This window comes from Aspergillus neoniger (genome assembly GCF_003184625.1).
Source record: "Aspergillus neoniger CBS 115656 unplaced genomic scaffold BO87scaffold_32, whole genome shotgun sequence".
Classification (NCBI taxonomy): Eukaryota; Fungi; Ascomycota; class Eurotiomycetes; order Eurotiales; family Aspergillaceae; genus Aspergillus; species Aspergillus neoniger.
The window spans coordinates 47593-64213 of NW_020291160.1; the positions used below are offsets into that span (position 1 = coordinate 47593).

The 16621-nt window shown below is 47.8% G+C and overlaps 8 protein-coding genes across 8 annotated transcripts; 4 read left to right on the top strand and 4 right to left on the bottom strand.

Annotated features, from left to right (window-relative positions):
* Positions 1-1786: 1786 nt before the first annotated feature.
* On the top strand, positions 1787-2689 carry BO87DRAFT_316179 (uncharacterized protein; the record flags this gene model as incomplete). Its single annotated transcript, XM_025619725.1, has 1 exon — positions 1787-2689. The coding sequence occupies one exon, from the start codon at positions 1787-1789 to the stop codon at positions 2687-2689; it is 903 nt and encodes a 300-aa protein (XP_025476392.1).
* A 61-nt stretch (positions 2690-2750) lies between these two features.
* On the top strand, positions 2751-3065 carry BO87DRAFT_266077 (uncharacterized protein; the record flags this gene model as incomplete). Its single annotated transcript, XM_025618887.1, has 1 exon — positions 2751-3065. A coding segment is annotated over one exon (315 nt), but the record flags the coding sequence as incomplete, so codon positions are not given.
* Positions 3066-3376: 311 nt separating this feature from the next.
* BO87DRAFT_409278 (ankyrin repeat domain-containing protein) lies at positions 3377-5141 on the top strand (the record flags this gene model as incomplete). The annotated part of the gene is made up of 3 exons (XM_025626234.1): positions 3377-3809; positions 3848-4814; positions 4874-5141. 3 exons carry the CDS (start codon positions 3377-3379, stop codon positions 5139-5141), a joined length of 1668 nt encoding a protein of 555 aa, XP_025476394.1.
* A 672-nt stretch (positions 5142-5813) lies between these two features.
* On the bottom strand, positions 5814-7181 carry BO87DRAFT_365733 (pepsin-like aspartic protease; the record flags this gene model as incomplete). Its single annotated transcript, XM_025621809.1, has 4 exons — positions 7026-7181; positions 6854-6975; positions 6263-6801; positions 5814-6196 (listed from the first exon to the last, which is right to left on the bottom strand). Exons 1-4 carry the CDS (start codon positions 7116-7118, stop codon positions 5814-5816), a joined length of 1137 nt encoding a protein of 378 aa, XP_025476395.1. The 5' UTR covers positions 7119-7181.
* Positions 7182-7892: 711 nt separating this feature from the next.
* On the bottom strand, positions 7893-8883 carry BO87DRAFT_444101 (RTA1 domain-containing protein; the record flags this gene model as incomplete). Its single annotated transcript, XM_025628126.1, has 3 exons — positions 7893-8353; positions 8410-8658; positions 8715-8883. The coding sequence occupies 3 exons, from the start codon at positions 8881-8883 to the stop codon at positions 7893-7895; spliced, it is 879 nt and encodes a 292-aa protein (XP_025476396.1).
* A 1007-nt stretch (positions 8884-9890) lies between these two features.
* On the bottom strand, positions 9891-11722 carry BO87DRAFT_444103 (putative MFS transporter; the record flags this gene model as incomplete). Its single annotated transcript, XM_025628127.1, has 1 exon — positions 9891-11722. The coding sequence occupies exon 1, from the start codon at positions 11598-11600 to the stop codon at positions 9891-9893; it is 1710 nt and encodes a 569-aa protein (XP_025476397.1). The 5' UTR covers positions 11601-11722.
* A 758-nt stretch (positions 11723-12480) lies between these two features.
* On the bottom strand, positions 12481-14296 carry BO87DRAFT_316229 (putative rhamnogalacturonase; the record flags this gene model as incomplete). Its single annotated transcript, XM_025619726.1, has 7 exons — positions 12481-12569; positions 12624-12929; positions 12987-13200; positions 13259-13358; positions 13443-13661; positions 13712-13790; positions 13855-14296. 7 exons carry the CDS (start codon positions 14294-14296, stop codon positions 12481-12483), a joined length of 1449 nt encoding a protein of 482 aa, XP_025476398.1.
* A 739-nt stretch (positions 14297-15035) lies between these two features.
* BO87DRAFT_399890 (sulfatase family protein) lies at positions 15036-16511 on the top strand (the record flags this gene model as incomplete). The annotated part of the gene is made up of 1 exon (XM_025625479.1): positions 15036-16511. One exon carries the CDS (start codon positions 15036-15038, stop codon positions 16509-16511), a length of 1476 nt encoding a protein of 491 aa, XP_025476399.1.
* Positions 16512-16621: the final 110 nt, after the last annotated feature.

The window sequence follows — 16621 nt, forward strand, 5'->3', positions numbered from 1 at the left end:
CTAAAACTGGAAACGGAGTGTCTCCGGAGTGGGGCTGCTCTATGCGAACTATACGGATTTACGAGCCTCCCTCCCGAGTATACGAACATACGAAGGTGGCAGAATGCACGGCGCTCCACCAAGCAAACCCACCACGTCTTCCTAATGATCGCAAGTAGCTGCTGAAGAAAAGGTTATTTTTTTCTTTGAAAGATATCACTTGCTAGTTAAAGTGAAGTGCCTTAGCCAGGGCATAGGCCTAGAGTGTGGGGATTCTCGTGGGGCTGAAATTCTGTGTTTGTCAGAGGATTGGTACAATCCCGTTTGGAGAATATTCTGCTTTCGACAATATACCCAATTTCCTCGGCGAGTCGAGGTCAAAAAGCTAAATAACTAGGAGATATATAGCACCATTTGTGGTTCCAGGATAGTTCGCATCGTCTCGGGGTCGCAATATTCATCATGTGAAAAATAGCCGCACACGAATCCGTCAGGCATTGCTGGAATACATCTTGTAGCACCCAAATCACCATTGGCACCTTCTGACATCCCAATGCCAAAAATTGTGGCTCATGAGAGTCAACATGAGATATTCCGTTATCTGTAATTGTTATGAGGTTGATTGGAGGTGGACCAGGCCATCAACAGCACCACACCATTTCCCCCTTGCGCTAAATTATAGGCTAAGGCAAAGAATCAATGATCAGTGGATATCTGCCATGCCACACAAGCGACAAGCGATTTCTCTTAGATCACAGCAACCCATAGTAATCTCGACCGTCCGCCCCCCACCCAAATCACTTTACGTGAGTACAGGTCAGCAAAAATAGCTAGTTAGCTTATGGTAGTGTCACGTCTACTTTATCACTTGGAAGGATGGCATAATGTCTGATCAAATGTGGGTTTCATACTCTTTCTAGAAGTCAAAAAAAAGGTGCACGATGGACATAGCTAGATTCTGGTAGGAAGTGGAATATAATCAAACTTCCGTCCACGACTTACTGGGAGCATATTCAAGCCTGACCTGAACAAGTGCAAACGGCACCTACTGTAATGGTTCGTTGGCTATTCACTATTGGAGATGACACAGTAAATTGACAAATAAATCACTAGCTCTAGATATCATCGATTTATGGGACTCGGCGTCTGACTTGAGCGATGTACCCAGGTCAGATATTTGTGATGATTGCTGGATTGGGAAGTTGAAAATGATGCAACAGTCCCCGTATTCGGCTTACAACGAGCCTTATGAGACTATGCTCAATTATTCGATTTCAGGTAACTCCATCCTATCACCTTACAGAAGTTGACAGCTGAAAGGGTGTGGACGACTGACAAAATTTATGATTTACCCATAGTCTGCAACCTTACGGGTGTGAGAACAGAACCGACTGCTGGAGGCATTGCTATACCTGCAGCCGACCCCACTTGCTCAACAGATACTTGGTATACGGTTCAACAAGGAGAAAAATGTGATTCTATCGCCATAGCGTATTCTTTCTCCTCCTCAACCCTGTATCAAATGAATCCGACTTTGTACAACTGCAGTGATCCAACCGTGGGGCTCGACCTGTGCCTACCATTAGCATGCGGGTACATCTACCAGGTTACTGCAGCTGACAATTACTCCACTATTGCTGCTACCGTTGGAACGTCGTGGATGAAGCTTGTACCATAAAATGGCATGGTCGAGAGCGATTGCTCAAATATAGCCGATACAGCACTGCTAGGTGGAGTGAGATGTGTTTCTCCTCCCGGAGGAGCTTTCAATTTTACAGTTTCGTCCAATTCGAGCTCAGAGTCAAGCATGAATGCGCAGGGAGGATCTGGGACAGGCTATGGTACCAGTTTCGTTGCTTTTCCAAATGATATCACGCTAGCTGATGGAACTACCACCGACTGTGGCCAACATTATACCGTTGTATCGGGTGACAGTTGTGTATCGGTCTTGGCCCAGGCAAATACGCCGTTCAACTTGGTCATGGCTGCGAATCCTTCCATCACATCCGCGGCGGCCTGTGACGGAGAACTGAAAGTTGGAGTTACATATTGTATTTACCCTATGAGTGGCTTCAATGCGACAGACATAAATGGCAACTTGACCATTTCGACGAATGGACTATGTGGCAATGGCACCACCTGTCTGGGATCATCGTTCGGAGACTGCTGTTCTATCTCCGGGTATTGTGGCAGCACCGCAGACTATTGCACGGCCGGTCTCTGCGATTCTTCCTACGGCCGATGTGTTTCAGGCAACCCTATCTCCCTAGATGGTCTTTGTGCGTCGCGGTCATCAACCAATGCGACATGTGTCGGAAGCCAGTTTGGGTCTTGTTGCTCGCTTGATGGATATTGTGGTGAGACATCTGACTACTGTACCTACAAGTCATGCCAGAGTGCATTCGGAAACTGTGAGGAAGCACCCCCGGTCAGTTCTGACGGATTATGTGGTGTCCTCTCTTCGGTCAACGCCACTTGCGCTGGTAGTTCGTTCGGGGACTGTTGTTCGATCAACGGATACTGTGGGAGCACGTCTGACTACTGTGCCTATAACAGCTGCCAAGCAGCATTTGGTACTTGCGAACTTGCGATGCTGGACCTACCATCAGTTCGGATGGCCTGTGTGGAGCAATGTCTTCTTCTAATGCAATTTGTGCGGCTAGCGCTTTCGGGGACTGCTGTTCAGTTAATGTTACTGTGGAAGCACTGACGATTACTGCGGCATTGGGTCCTGTGACTCCTCATTTGGCACTTGTGACACGGTTACTGTGAGTCCAGATGGACTCTGTGGTTCTATGTCTTCCGTCAACGCAAACTGTGTAGGCAGCCAATTTGGGGATTGTTGCTCCAAGAGCGGCTATTGTGGCAGCTCAGACGCATACTGCGGGATCGGCCAATGTCAATCTGCCTTTGGTAGCTGCGATAAACAGCCGATTAGCACCGATGGACTCTGCGGTTTTATGTCCTCAAATAGTGCAACTTGTCTGGGCAGTCAGTTCGGGGATTGCTGTTCGGTGAACGGATATTGTGGCGGCTCAGATGCTTACTGCGCAACGGCGAATTGTTTGTCAGATTACGGCAGCTGTTCATCTTAAGCGAAACAAAACCCATACGACAGATAATTTACCATTCTTTTTACAGAAGCTGGGTTATCAGCCAGGGACTTTTTTCCAAAAAGACAAGCTGTTTTGTGCTGAATAGTATGCAGCAATTCATTACGTTGCGCTGGGCAGACCGTAAATTACATACAGAATACGTAACATACTGTACTACACGTATCATTTCTGCTCGCCAAGTATTATCCTAGTACTCCACATGATTTTTTTTACTAGAGCAGCGCGAATCCTTTTATTTGCATTCTTCCCTCATTCAATATTCCCTGAACCCTCTAACAGCCATGGCGTGCTACCCAAGAATCCCATACCCCATTAATTCGAATGTCAACTCTCAATTAATAGGATGGACTCGTGTGGGCAACCTTACCGCCGTTACTGCGATCCTCGATTCCCCAGAAGCAGTGGACCTGCCGAGGTCTGGTGAAACAGCGCTCCATGAAGCCATTAAGAGCAACCGGCCAGACTTCCTTCGTTATCTGATTCCGCGCGGGTTCGATGTCAATCAGAAGGGCATTGAGCCGTATGGTGAAGTTTGTCTGACTCCCTTACATCTTGTCGCCGCAAGCAACTCTGCCGAGATGGTGGATATTCTCCTCAACGCGGGAGCAGATGCGACCCTGGATGATGTTTCAGCGGACGGAATGCGTGGCGTTCTTGGGGATATGGATAGCGAGCCGCAGACCCCATTTATGGCCGCAGCCTTCTGGGGCTCTCGTGCTGTCGTTCAAGGCTGATTGAACGCCTACCTTCAGATGCCATTGGCAGCCGCGAATGGCCTCTTGCCGTCACTGCTGCTGCACTTTATCGTCATCCGAAAACACTGGACGTTCTGCTCCATAACTACCCCGCTCCTGGAGTACCACAAGATATCCTGGACCGCGATTTGGCTGATGCTGCTGAAAATGAAGAGTATGACCCTTACCATGGGATAATACCGGCCCTACCAGAGGAATCCTGGTCCAGGGGGATCGAGACGTTCCGGCTTTTACTTGCCCGTGGAGCCCGCCCGAACGCACAGCCCCCTGTGTCCATCTATGCATCTCCTTGGACTGAGCACAAACCGATTATCCACACAACCATTGACACTTCAATGGGCTTGGCTATGGTTAAGATGCTTGTTGACCACGACGTGGACCTTCCTGACGGCTCTGGCGGTGGAGCAGGGGGTATTAGCCTATTTGCTCGGGCGGTGCGCAATGGTGACCCGGATCTGATCCGTTATTTCTATGAGCGTGAAGGCGCCATAATAGACATGAACGAAGAGCTCCCCGAGACAAATGACTCCCCTGGGGGTTCCCTGCTTCATGCCGCAGCGGGGGGCGGTCGTTTAGCAACTGTGCAGTTCCTGCTGGATCACGGAGCAGACCCCAGTATGATGAACACCAAAGGCTGGCTACCAGTCCACCAAGCCTGTCATGGTCGCCATCTAGATATCATCAAACTCCTCTGGCCGTTCACCTGCCCGGCTGACGTCGCGGATCTTACTAATTATCGAACGAAGGACGGCCATATCGCTTTTCACCTCACCAATTGTTGGCTCATTGATGACGAGGATCAAGAAGTCAAGGCACATAGCACGCGCCTCCTTCACTTCTTTGTGGAAAAGGGCACTGACCTGAGCAGTCTTGATCGCTATGGAAAAAACATGCTTCACTACACACTCCCACAAAATGAAAACATGTTCCCATGGTTTCGCACCCTGATGCAGGCGGGCGCGCAGTGCGGCCCAATGCCGAAGGCCAGACAGAACTTCATCTTATTCTTGACAACCCAGACAGAGACCTGGTTGGACCTCGGTTTCTTTTGGCTCAGGGTGCTGACAAGGACATCAATTCACAGGATAACAAGGGCCGCACTCCACTTTATTACTACATACAGACACACTATTATCAACCGGGAAACCAGCCAGCCACCTTTCAAATCCGCGCGGTTGTTTTGGATCTCTTGATGGAGGCAGGTGCTGATCCAGATATCCGTGCCGATTCTGGCAAGTCTTCGAGGGATCTCCTAATTGAGAAGGGCTTTCCGTATGATTTTGATAAATGAGAAGCTCTGATATAATATTGAATTGAGCACTCTTTCTTGCTTCATGCACTTTGGTCAACACCTAAAAATCCTCTTTGATCCAACCTCTGTATAACACACCTCACTCCTCGACCTTCATCCCCAGCGCAAAAAGGAACAGCACAGTAACCGTGACGCTAAAACACCCACATTAAGAACATAACATTCTATCTCGGATGAGTCGGACATGCAGGCTTGCGGATGCACGCAGGTCCCCGAATCACTGGCTGGTAGATCCGCAGAATGTTGGCCAAAACTCAACGGTTCCCATTCCCCGGAGACCTGCCCCGCAGGGTCACCGACAGCCCCAATCAATGTCGCATGAGGCCAAGATTATGAGTATATAGGAGCTTTCTATGATCTTTCGGTCAATGCTTGTACGCTATATGCTATATCAGTCCCCCTTTTTGATATATCCCTGAGGTATCATGTGAAACTTGTGGCATGAAATAGTTCTCTCTGGCTCACTAATGCTACCACCTGCTTGTTATGCACCGTAGGCTGGCTATGGGAAGAGGAAGGCCGGAACAAATTCGTCGCGATATGCTTACTACGGAGTATTATCATCTACATAGATAGTCTCTTGATTGATTAAATATTCACCTCCGCGCTGGAGACTTATAGCAAACTTCTAGGTGAATGGAAGAGCTTCCTTTAAGCCCCCGGCAGGTATTCCTTCTTCAAAGGAGCCAATCCAACACGGATATCATATGTCTCCGGGTCAAAAGATGCAAAGTCGAAAACAGCATAGAAGTTGCTTAACCAATGCTGGCCAATGATTGTGTTGTAGCTGTCCCACGGATTGAAAGGCGGGAAGCAATGGTCGTCGTCCTGATACCCTGGTACAGCCAGCTGATCACCGGTCAAGTTGAATGTAACACCCTCGCCGTAGAAGCCCATGGTAAAAGAGATCGACCATGTATCGTTGAAATCGGAGCACAGAGGTCGGTATCCGGATGAGATATCGGCGTAAGAAAACGGGGTGAGGGCATACATCGCCTCAATCTGGTCATTGGGGATGCTTATCGCGGAAGCGCCTACGCCGTTAAATAGATTAGTCCCATCTTTCAGAAGGTATAATAGTGTCGTAGGGGAGATCATACCGGTGTCGAATATAACCTGGCCGTACCAGTTCAGGACTTCGCTTGACATGTTCTGGCCATTGGAGATGTTGTGTCCCTGAATGCCAAGGAGGTTCGTTTTATAGATTTCGAACGGGGAGAGCATAGTCATCCACTGCAGATCACCATCCGCATAGATATCCTCATGGCTACCACCGAAAGTAAACATGCCGTTATTCTCCGGATCAGGATTCGACGTGGTCGACACCCCGGAACCTGCGTATAGGGCAAATCGAGGTTCGTCCAAAAGCCCATCCTGCATCATTTGTTCGAAGGCGGACGTGGTATTTTTGAAAGCGAAGGTGGAGGATGCCAATCCGATGAACCCATCAGCTGCCAATGCCGCCCAGGTACTGTCGGTGATGACCGCAAAGCTTTGGCGATAGGAGACATTGGTGTCGGGCACAGTAAGGATATCTGTGGCAGTAAAGCCGCTGACGGTGCCTCCGCTATAATCAATGCTGTCTTGGATACCCAAGTCGGCGCCCGTAGAAGTGAGATTATAGCTGTGTCGAGAGTAGCTGGTAGACGTCAGTAATATAGTCGTGAAATAAGGGGGAGTGATGAACTAACCCGCTCACATTCACACAATCATCTGTACAATTGCTATCGAGCACCCAGAGCGTTGATGATCCAGTGTCATACATCAAATCAAACGGGCCTCCCGGGGTTCCGAGGTCAACCTCGATGGTTCTCTAATTCCACGAGTTAGCAAACAAATTTTAGGGAGCTAGACTTCACATACATAACCATTTCGGACCTTAATATCGAGGTCCAATACATTCCCCAGAGCGGCCGTGGCCAATGCCGGAATGAGTAGCAGGGTCTTAGACGCCATACTGAATAATCAATTCGTGCGAGTTTAAGAAGGAAAATAATGGCGCGAATGACTCTATTTAAGCACACTAACTAACGCCTCCCTGAAGATCGAAATGCCAAGCCTAAAAGAATAATCCGAGACAAGTGATATGTGGTGGAAACTAGCGGGCCGGAACAACCGATGCTGTTGGACGAATGAGATACCCAGTGAGACACCCAGTTTCATCCTAGCCTTATTTTGTTCAAGCCCTCAAGACATCCACTAACCTTCTATGTACGGAATCCGACCTAAGGCATGATATGCTAAAATAGTCCTAGCTAATAGTCGGACATGTCTCACTGCTCAAGAAAATTCGGTCTGATATTGGGACAGTCTTGTATAAGAACGGCCAGTTTTGGAGGTACCGCTGTAAGCCAGTCCTATTGTGCTCTAGTTCCTGATGTCTTTTCGGGGTATCCGCCTCTGCGGATCAGGATCGAGATACTTATTGAACACCACGAAAGCAACAAAAGCCTGGTCGGTACAGAACTGGTTTGTAACCTGTCATCATTCTATCGTTTCTGATTGCATCAACCCTGCCTCTTGAGCCAGAAGTCACGTGACGGGAATGTAGCTATAAGCCCCACAATTTGGCAAGGCTTGTTCATCCTCCTGAAAGTTAAGGTGTTATTAAGATATAGATTAGAAGTAATAAAGAGTCGGAGCTGGAAAGAAGACAACGAACGTAATATATATAGCGCGAACATGGACAGATTGGATAACGACCAAGATGTAGCAGTAATGCCACAACTCTCACACATTATTGTACCCTTGGTAGGGCTTTGGGGTCTGTTCTTCTGAGAAAGACGACATGTCATAGTCATTGGGGTGACGGATTAGCTGGCCGATTTCTTGCGGATGGATTACGTTGAATATGACCATGGTGATGAACATCAACAGTGCATCGAAAATATAAAGAAAGGCTTCGTGGTGCAAGAGAAACCCATTATTTCCTTGAATGTACTCAATGAGTCGAAACATGGAACGGACCATGATAAAGAAGCTCGTCGAGTAGAGTACCTTCATGTGTTTCTTCCAAGGAATATGCGGAGAACAAGATCGAGGGAACGGATACTTCTTGACCTTGAAGTAGAAGTGGGTCGCGGTAATCATGAAAAATGCGAAGAAGAATATTTGAATTACGAGGCCGACAACGATGATGTGCTCGCCAGTCTTCATGGCGGATAGGTTGCCACTGGACTGGATTCCGCCGCCTGGACAGTGTCAGAGAGCTGTTAGATAATAAGAAATCTAATAAGGAGATACGTACCTGCTCCCTGCAATATAAATGAAAGCACATCGCCCGTTACAAATATCTTCGTCAACCACTTCTTTTTCAGCAGTGCGTGGGATTCAGCCTGCAACACTAGGATAATCCGACCGAGTAGCATGTATATAGAGGCTGCAAGGAGAGCAGGGGCGAGTAAGAGAAAGAGCGTCTGCACAATGTAAGGTCCGAGCGTCCAGTTTGGGCTTTGCTTGCTGGACATGGCACGTCCGATATATCCGATGATCTCAACTAGTAGGGTCAGCATGTTTCTAGGCGATGAACAGTCAAGAGTAGCATACATATACCGCCTATGATAAATGGGATGAAGAACCATGTGCGAGACTTGACCATTTGGAAGACATGATACCCTGTTGTGCCAATGAAGAGAAGGATGAAAAGAACGGCGCCACCCATGCTGGGATCATAGCGGTAGAATGCGAATTCATAACTTTCGGGATCTCTGGAGCCCAGCATTTTTGTAATGAACGAATAGTAATAGCAACCAAATACAGATAAATAAGATTGGAAAAAGAGTGTGGGAAAAAAAAATAAGATAAAAAAGTAGTGAGAGAAGGAGGACCTGTAAAGTCTTTCGAATGTCAAACGGAGAAAGCTTCTGTTATCGAGCTGGGTACTTATACTATCAGTCCAACGTACCATGGGGCTTCGAACAACAGACTAACAGAAAATGGAGCCGCACAGGTGAGGCTGAGGAAACGTTCTACAAGGAAAATTTTGTTGTCTATAGGATGATATTATGGGGCTACGGATACATTTACTGAGTACTACGGCCTTAGCATTGTTCGCCCAGCGAACGGGGTGGTTTATTCGGGTCTAGAAGTCGGTCGGATCAAGAAGCTTGAAACAGACGCTATTGTCTACAAAGTAGCTGCTATTGGATGTAAGCATCCTCTCCTGAATATTTGGTGACCACTTCGCCGATGATCCAAGATCTATAGTGGGGGTCCACTCGTATATTCGTTTAAGCCGGAGGACCCTTGTTTCTATTTTGGTTCGTTTTCGTTTTCGTTTCCGCCCAACTTAAAAATTTAACTATCTACCACGGACCAGAATCCGTGAAAAGTGCATAAAACCAGGAAGAATTTCTTCGTGTCCGAGATAATCTGAAATTTCCATTTATTGCAGAACAGTATATGCTCCTTGATTATATGTATGACAACTGCTGTTTCGAATTTATTGCTACCTTACAAGTATTCCACTGTTTGAAAACCGAAGGCACGAACGACACATTCTACTGCTCGCTCTGATAAATAAATTCTTAGATCAAATGGAATTGAGGTGTTCACTACGGTCACGACAATGTACGGATGGCGGTTTCCCTGATTATTCTTTATATCCATTGCTTGTCCTGTCGACAAACAGTCCCCCTTCGCTAACGCGGTCCGCTACTAACCACTAACCCTTTTGACATGAACGTCTCCTACCAACCCGCGCATTTCCCTAGCAGCATGATAACTCTTTCAACTATCGAAATAAAAGTCAAGTCGCTTATTCCCCTCGTCCGTGGTTGTCTCCAAGTAAGTCGCCTTCTCCTGGGCCGTCATCTTGTCCCACTGAGCTTTCTTCCACCGATTCCGAGAGACATAATAAAACTTGGCCAACGCGTACATGACAATAGTGGCAACATTGATCGCAATCAGCTGTCTATTTCCACGGCGATACAAAGGCTTATCATCCGATCGGTAGATGTTGGAGGAAGCGATACCAGACAGTTGAATCATGATGTTAAAGACAGCTGCACCGACTGCTCTGGTTCTGACACTGTTACTCAACCGTGAACACCAACTCACCTGGGCAGCTTGTGGATTCGGCCAGCCCAGTAAAATGAACGAGACGGCATAGAGCCCCCAATTGGAAAGGCTTCCAGCAGATGTATAGAGGACAATGAGGAGTGGAAGCGACCACAGTTGTGTCAGGAGGCAAACAATCGAGATTTGGCCCCAGAACTCAGATAAGAGCGCGACAAGTACAAGGTTGATAGCGGCAAAGACAGTCACCGGAATGGACAAGAGGGTCGTCTGGAACGTGGAAAAGCCGATCGCCTTCAGCGACAAGGTCAGATAAGACTTCGGGGGTGAAGTCGGGATCTCGAACATGATCCCGATGATATATATCGGCCAGAGATCGTAGTCTTTCAGACTCTTCCACAACATCCCCAGGGACAATGCTTGGCGATTGTGCATGTCACCCTTCGATGGATCATCACGCAGCACTCTGTTAACGATGATAGTTTCTTCTCTTTCCGAGAAGATACCTTTGGGGTTCCACCACGTTCTGGTCTGAGTGGGCCCAGGCACCAGAAACAAGAAGCTTAAACAGCCGATCACGAAACTGATCAGCGCTTCGATTAGGAAAAGCCATCTCCATCCTTCCCGCCCGTCAACTCCGCGCATATGCAAGACACCGTACGCAATAAAAGATGCGATGACACCAGATATCGAATCAGTGAACCAGAAAAGTGCCAGGCGGAACGGCATCTCCGCCTTGGTATAGAAATAGGACAAGTACAAGATGGAATCGGGGATAAAGCCGCCCATGAACAGCCCTATGAAGAAACGACACGCGAAGAATCCCGCTCGGTTGTGCATGAAGAATTGTCCTCCGGATGCAAAACTCCACAGGATGATTTGAACGGGAATCCACCGATCAGGACCGATTGCTTTTCCGAGCATCTGCGAAGGGATTTCTGCAATCAGGAATCCCACGCGGTACATGTTCTGTGCATTGTTGTAGTCGTCCGTAGTCAGGTTCAGATCGCCGAGAAGATTGTCGGAGTTAGCGTTGCTCAGATTGCCTCGATCGAGGTTCAACCCGAAGAACATAACAAGGATCCATAGAAGAATTGACCAGTCTGTTTTACGTCGGACTTTGTTCTCCTCCCGATAGGTCCATCGTGCGCTGGGATCGAAGCGATGAAGATTCTCATACTTTGGATGGGGCTGGTAGAAAGGTGCGAGGGAAGGGTCATCGAATACACTTCTAGTGGTGGCGATGGCGTCGGGGTCGTGTTTCTTGGTCCGACGGAAGAGAGAAGTAAGGACTGCATCGGAGCCAGGGGAATCATCCGGCTCGGCAAGGTTCACATAGGTTCCATCTTTCAAGTCTTGGCTTCTGTCGACTTGGTGATCGCGATCCAGAGAAGACGCAGCTTTGGAGGAATTTCGCTCCATAGTCAGAGCGATCGGTATACCAGACAAGAACAAGACGGTATAACAGCTAATCCAGGCCCGACCGAGATATTATGGCTTGCTGGAGATGAATGAACGCTGATTATCTTGAAGTTATATACATGTGACGGGTACATAGGGCAGTAGCCCCTCGAGGCTAGAGTACGGAGATGCGTGATCGACGATGGCGATGAGGTGATGGGCATTTGCGTTATCAAAGTACGACCAAACATACTATACTATCAATGCTAAGCAGAAGTATACTAACTAGATAGTAGTAAAATTATATTATATTAATCGAACGATGACAGCAAATAGCTGCTTTCCAGCTTGCTTAAGTCTAAGTTGGCGCAAACCGACCATGTGTTGCTGCTGCTGACCATCGTCGTCATGTAAGCGCGGATGACACAAGTTAGGGCTACTCCAATCACAGCCCACCCAAGACCCTGAAAGCTGTCGGTGCCCCTCCTTGCTTAATTTACCGACAGTCGAGGCCATGTTCGAATTCATTTATCACGATTGGTGGGAAATTGCTAGTGCTATAGACTGTACTTCGACAGAATCAGCTTTTTTACTGGCGTAGATTGGTATCTCTTTGATTCCACTTGCCGGCGGTGTGCTATTCTATGTATTGCTAGTCTGGGCTGATAGGAACATGTGAAAGGATGCTATACGTGTTCGTAAAAGTGGAGATATGATCGGGAGACCAGCCTTTCATTATCGGGACATGTCAGGGGGCTCTATACAAGTAGCAGGAGAGAATAGTCGCTTTTTTTGCCTTACAAAAAGCCCAGAAGAAGCTTGTATCGAACCAAGTCTGTCTATACATTCTCTACTACCATACCAAAATTCCATTACACGGACAGTCGCGCCTATGACTTAACTAAAAGCTCCCCCAGTAATGAAGATTGTAGTCGATTCCACCAGGACGCCAAAGGGGTGCGGGAGTATAGACCGGGATGGGTGACGCCGCTATTCACTAGTTAGCTTTCTGTTCAGCGGCACGAACACAACCATTTGACTTACTTCCATATCCAGTGCTCGGTAAGGCCCAGGTTGGGGTTGACGGAGCTTGCCAATTGGTCGGAGAAGCCGTGATGGTATAGGTGCTGGTATACGTATACGGCGACTCTCCGGACTGCAGAGTTTCAATGCCGTCATTTTCTCCATAGCTGTCATCTCCAGTGCCAAAGATATTGCTGATCTTATTGACGACTGTTGTACCAGTCTCAGTCCATACCGAGAATTCCTCCACGGTGACGTTTGTTGCAAAGGTCAAGTCACTGGCAAACAGATACAATGGCGGGCGGAGTGCTCCATCGGCAACCGATCCTATGTTTGTGCGTGAGTATGGGGGCTGATTTGCCTGAAAAATGGTCGGCGAAATACCTGAGAAATTCTTGAAAACAAGGTTGCTCAGCGTCACGGAACCGGTATCAGGTTCCCAAGTGTTTTGCCAGTATTGGTTGATATCCAATCCGTACAGGCTGTTCAGGGACCGGAAGTTTTCAAAAGTGACATCTCTAACGTAACCAGATCCTCCAGGATACGTCTTGATGAAGGCGATGTTGTTGCCCTGGATAATGCTGATATTGCGAGCTTCCTGTTTCATATCAGTATCTGCCAAGAACTATCACGGATGTACAACTGATAAAACACACAATGTTGGATATTTCCGCAGATACGTTGAGACTGCCAATTGAAACACCAGAGCCTGCTTGGTTGCAAACCAGGTTCTCGACCAAAGCATGATGGGATGGACTTTTCACTGAGACACATTCGTCACGGTTTGTGACCTGTTATTGGTCTCACTGTTAGCCCCTGCTACATCGTGGATCTATGGACTTTCTACTTGCCTCGTTATCGTGGATGTAATAGTTGGTGCCGATGGCGTCAATCCCATCATAACTTCCTAGGTTAGCACCACGAATAGTAAGGTGGTATGCCTCCAAGTTCACAGCGAAGTCAAACACGATGTGAAACTTGGGACTGTCCACAAGGATCAAATCATGCACGGAGGCATTCGTGGGCGAAATAAGCCTCACAAGTCGAGGGCGATCCGTACTATGAAAGCTCATCAGCTGTGTTTAGGAACAGGATTCCTTATAACTCACTTGTCCAAGTTTCGATAGATATATCCTTGGCCTTGAAATGCGCCAAGCCCGTTGGACGAATAAAACTCGAAATCGACAGCTGTACATATTGAAAGCGAATAAGCCCTAGTAGTGTCTTATCAAGAGCGGAGGGTGAAACATACCGTTCACAATGACGAGCACATCTAGTAAGAATTTTCCGTCACCCTCGCCGTTGATGGTAGAGTTTATTATTTGCTCTCCAGCAAACCCTTGGAGTATCAACTCACGGTCGACTGTCCAGTTTCCACCATATGCCGCGGTGATCAGACCGTCAAGCTGGAATGCCCAATTGGTTCCATTACTCAGAACAACACTTCGCTTGATCAAATAGTCGCCTTCGGGGATAACAAGACGACTTTTGGGGTTGTTCAGCACACATTCGCTGAAAGTGGCTTCGATGGATGCTGCAACATCGGTCTGGTTATCGGCAACGCCACCATAATCTAGGATGTTACACTCAATATTCTTGTCTTCAAGACTCGTTGTTGGACCGACCGGGCCAATCAGCTGACCGACCGTGAGGCCAGCAAGCAGGAAGACGGGAATCAATGAGGTTAAACGCATTGAGAGCTTTGTAATGCGGTGGGGGATTTCTATCTTGCGTGGGAAGAGATATATATTTTAGATGGGAGGAGCATTCCTCGAACGAGGGTACGAAATTCGAATACGTTATTTATATATTCTTGATTAATGCTTCAACTAACATCATGCATGTTTCCAGTACTACATGATAGCTCTTTTCTGCGATGACACAAACTACCATAGCACAGAGTATACCAGAAGTCGACCCTGTCAGGCACATGCCTCCAACTTCAGCTTTTCTTCACGGGATTCCTAATTTAAGGGCGCATTGCAACATGAAAGCAATATATTGACGGTGTAAAGTATATGGCGTGATTAATTTATATTGATATGTCGACTTACGAGGTCATCATAGAAGAAGTGTAGTTTTGATAAGGGTGTTATGGTGTTTGTGTACCCGGGAAGCACATCATCTGCTGACGGAATTGCGTTGATGCAGCGGGTTAAATCGAACCTCCAATTACCCGAAGTCCAAGCATTGGAGCTCTTCCCATAGGTGGAATTTGCAGTATTTACCTTAGGTGCTAGCTCCTAGAGCTTGTGAGGTATTTCCTTATCCGCCCATGCGAGGGTAGGTGATCCTAGCGGGGTTCAACAGGGGTCTTGGAAAGCATCCCACAGAACTCCTTCTTGCTTTGAAACTTTGCATCTCTTACCTTCTTTATCCACGAATTACAAAGGACTTTGGTGCAGCCTTATCTACTTTGCTTCTTCCACAACAATGGCGAGTAAGAAGAACGTTCTGTTGTTGATCGCAGATGATCTGGGGAAACAACTCAACTGCTACGGGGACAACACATCCCAAACGCCAAACCTCGATCGGCTCGCAGAGCAGGGAACCAGGTTCGACTATGCATTCGCAAGTACGGCATCCTGCAGCGGTAGTCGCTCTGTCATCTACACCGGTCTTCACACCCACCAGAATGGACAATATGGGCTTGCGAGCCACCGTCATCATTTCGTGACATTTGACCACGTAAAGAGTTTACCTCATCTATTGAATGAAGCGGGTTACTGGACGGGGATTCTGGGCAAGATTCATGTAGGGCCATCTGCTGTTTATCCCTGGCAACTGCGCAAGGAGAGCGACACTCGCGACGTTGCTGTTATTGCCGACCAGGCCAGATCGTTTCTCGAGGAAGCAAAATCCAGCAACAGACCGTTTGCATTGACTATCGGGTATCACGATCCTCATCGCGACCGAACTCGAGGTGGCTTTGGAAACACGGATGACTATGATCCTCGAATCACCAAGCTTCATCTCGAACCAGAAGATGTTCCGATTCCCTCATTCGTCAATGATACCCCCGGTACTCGCTCTGAACTGGTCGAGTACTACAAATCAATTCATCGTCTTGATCAAGGTGTCGGGTTTGTGCTGGATGCTCTAAAGGAGACTGGCCTAGAAGACTCGACCCTCGTCATCTTCATCAGCGATAATGGCCCGCCTTTCATCAACTCCAAAACAACACTCTATGATGCGGGTGTCCGACTTCCTTTGATTATTAGACAACCAAACACCCCTCCTGCCGTTAGCCCAAACATGATCTCCTATGTTGACATTCTTCCTACTATTCTTGACTTTGTCGGTCATCCCGAGGTCACCGATCCAGAGAAAAAGCGACTGGGCCGATCTCTTCTACCGATTGTTGGAACTTCCAACGGGTTGCCAGATTTCAACCAGACGTTTGGCTCGCACACATTCCATGAAGTAACGAATTACTGGCCCACACGTTTCATTCGCGATCGTCGGTACAAATACCACCGCAATCTGGCCTGGCGGTTGGATTTCCCTTTCGCAGCTGACCTGTATGGATCCCTCTCTTGGGAGGATATCCGTAATTCAAGCGACACAAACATCATGGTCGGCGGACGGAAGCTAAGAGACTACTTCTTCCGCCCCCCAGAGGAACTTTACGACTTGGAGACGGACCCTAGAGAGGTTCACAATCTTGCGAAGGATCCAGCGTACGCAGCCGTTCTTGACGACCTCAGGTCGCGATTGGAAACGTGGCAACGCCAAACGGAGGACCCATGGCTGTACAAGGATGGTGTCTCTGTCTGGTTTGTTCGGTACCATTTACCAACTGGTTTGAAAATCCCCGATCGCTTGGACTTTGACCCAGAGAATCCGGGCAATAAGAGCGGACCGGTAGTCCCACATAATATCGCATGGGGGAGCGAAGTTACGGACTAGCTTTCGGTCAGTACCTTCTGGTCGAGACACATTCTACTCCTAAAGGCGCTATTGAAGTAAATGCAGATCTTGTCTCCTATTCTATCGCCAGGTGTCATCCATCTGTATAA